Consider the following 2,231-nt stretch of genomic DNA (forward strand, 5'->3'; position numbering starts at 1 on the left):
ATCTGTTTAACCCACCAAGTCGTGGTGGTAGGTTGGACTGAATCGAGACAGGTTACTCATTTTGACAGCTCTAACTGCAAGATGTCTACAATTTTTAATTAAACTTAGTTTGAAAATATTACCTTAAAAATTATGTTATTAGTTGCGAGACAATATACTCAGGCAATCATCATATAATAAAATTTGTAATTACATTTTGAGTTATAGAAGAAATCTGTAGCCGCACGTATTAAATACAGTAAGAAAAAATAATTTATTTTTGTGGAAGAAATAGTTCTCAAATTATTAAGAGTGAAAATTTATATTAACTCTTTCATTATTATTTTTTATTAATTTATTTACTCTATACATGAATAAAAATACAACTAACAAATACTGGCACGAGAATTCCAGTTACTACTAAAACGAGTAAAGTGATGTGTTGATGAAATACAGGTAGGGAGAGACGAGCCTTATAGTACTTGATCCAAACACTGTATTATAATTGAAACTTTTCTAAACATTATATTTATTAAAATCACAAAACTACGTTAGTTTAGTTTCTTAGCTGAGATTTAAAGCTTACAAACAAACGAAATAGCTGTTGGGTTAAGCGGCGGGTGCAGGAGGCCCAAAGAAAAGAAAATCGGTTTCGTACCTTACGTAGCAGCTTGGTCTAATAATTCTGGCACCTATCCTGTTATTACAGCACCGTGGAAGTTCAGCGATGGACTGGACCAAGCAGTCAAGGCACCGAGGCCCACTCAAATCAGGGGTGCACTGCGCAAGCCCATATATGACTTGCTCATCTGGGCCCGTCGCAGTCGACACCGCATATTTGCGACCCTTGGCAGCCGACGCCGCCGTGTCTCTGAGGCCATCCAGAAGCTTCTTTACCACTCGATTGAACTGGTCGGCGTTGGGTGCGTCGTTGAGGTTCCACACGAAGTAAGCAGGCCCAATTTCGTCGAGGCCCGTTATGGTGCGGTCGGAGTAGCGCAGCATGCACTTTTCGTTCTCGTACCAGCCGATGGCCTCCTTCCGGTTGCTGCAAACGCGGGTGAGGTTGGCTCTGGTTTGGGCGAGGCAGTTGGTGCACTCTGTTGGCGTGACGTCACCTCTGCACTGAGCAATGGCGTTGGCGCTATTTGTGCCCTTGCCGATGGAGACGTTGAAGAAACCATTTCTGGAGGCATGGAGAGCGACGATGCTGAGAGCGCTGTTGAGGTTTTGGCTATAGATGCCGTTGGTTGTGTAGTTTCCTCTGTCGTTGTTGGAGTCGCAGAAGTAGTGGAAGTCTTGTGAAGTTACATCGGCTTTGGCTTGAGATGTGATTGTAGCCATGAAAACCAGAAAACAAAGAAAGCACGTCAAGAAAGAACAGCTACCCATTATGGCTGTGCTTTTCGAGTAATAAGAACTAACAATTAGATGGCTAGGTTTTATATACCGCTAAGCTTTTATCACCCAGGATTCAAGCCTCTATCTCCATTCATATTTAATTGGTAGGTTTCTTATTTCTCTTATTCAATATAAATGAAAATCGAATTTAGAGAAACTAAAAGTAATTTTTAATCGGGATGTCAAAGGGAATTAATTGGTTTATCATAGATTAAACTAAAAATAGTGAGTTCAACTGTCACTTTTTTTTATGAGCCATGAATTTGGTTCTACCATAAGTCGACTAACATGTTTTTGATTTTCTAATTTATTTTATTTATTAATTATATTATAGTCAAAGTAATAATTGTGTAATGTATTCTTATTTTATGAAAAACATTATTATAAAGATATTAGTTAAAAATGAAAATATAAATTTACATAACTTCACAAATAAATAATATTTAAATTATTTTAATATATTATCGAAAAATATTATTTTAATATTTAAAAAATCAAATTGTTATGTAATTAAAAAAGTAAATAATTGCAAAAGAAAAGTAATAAAATATATAAAAGATTAATAAATAATTGTTACGAGTTAACCTATCTTCAGTCTATTTAGAATTCGTTTAATTCAAAATTAAATAAGTCTAATTGATCAATTTAACCAATTAAAAAAAAACTTAATTTATTTTAATCTAATCCGATTAGAACTCTTAATTAACTTATTTGAAACTGATATCTCTAATTAAAATTCACTTACTTTAAAAGTAAAAAATATATTTAAGTATTTTCTCTTACCATTTTAATAAATCTTTTATTTCTTATCGGTCCTAATTCATAATGGGTTTTTCTTTCTTACATATTTT

General features: G+C 34.3%; 1 protein-coding gene across 1 annotated transcript; it reads right to left on the bottom strand.

The window, feature by feature from the left end:
- Positions 1 to 381: 381 nt before the first annotated feature.
- Positions 382 to 1,457, bottom strand: LOC108325636 (cysteine-rich receptor-like protein kinase 26). Its single transcript, XM_017558729.2, has one exon. It carries the CDS (start codon positions 1,369 to 1,371, stop codon positions 589 to 591), a length of 783 nt encoding a protein of 260 aa, XP_017414218.1. The 5' UTR covers positions 1,372 to 1,457; the 3' UTR covers positions 382 to 588.
- Between the last annotated feature and the right edge of the window lie 774 nt (positions 1,458 to 2,231).

Source organism: Vigna angularis, chromosome 3 (assembly GCF_016808095.1).
Source record: "Vigna angularis cultivar LongXiaoDou No.4 chromosome 3, ASM1680809v1, whole genome shotgun sequence".
Taxonomy (NCBI): Eukaryota; Viridiplantae; Streptophyta; class Magnoliopsida; order Fabales; family Fabaceae; genus Vigna; species Vigna angularis.

What these genes read in the sequence shown, in the direction of transcription:
- LOC108325636 (XM_017558729.2), bottom strand. Translation starts at nt 1,371, where the DNA reads ATGGGTAGCTGTTCTTTCTTGACGTGCTTTCTTTGTTTTCTGGTTTTC.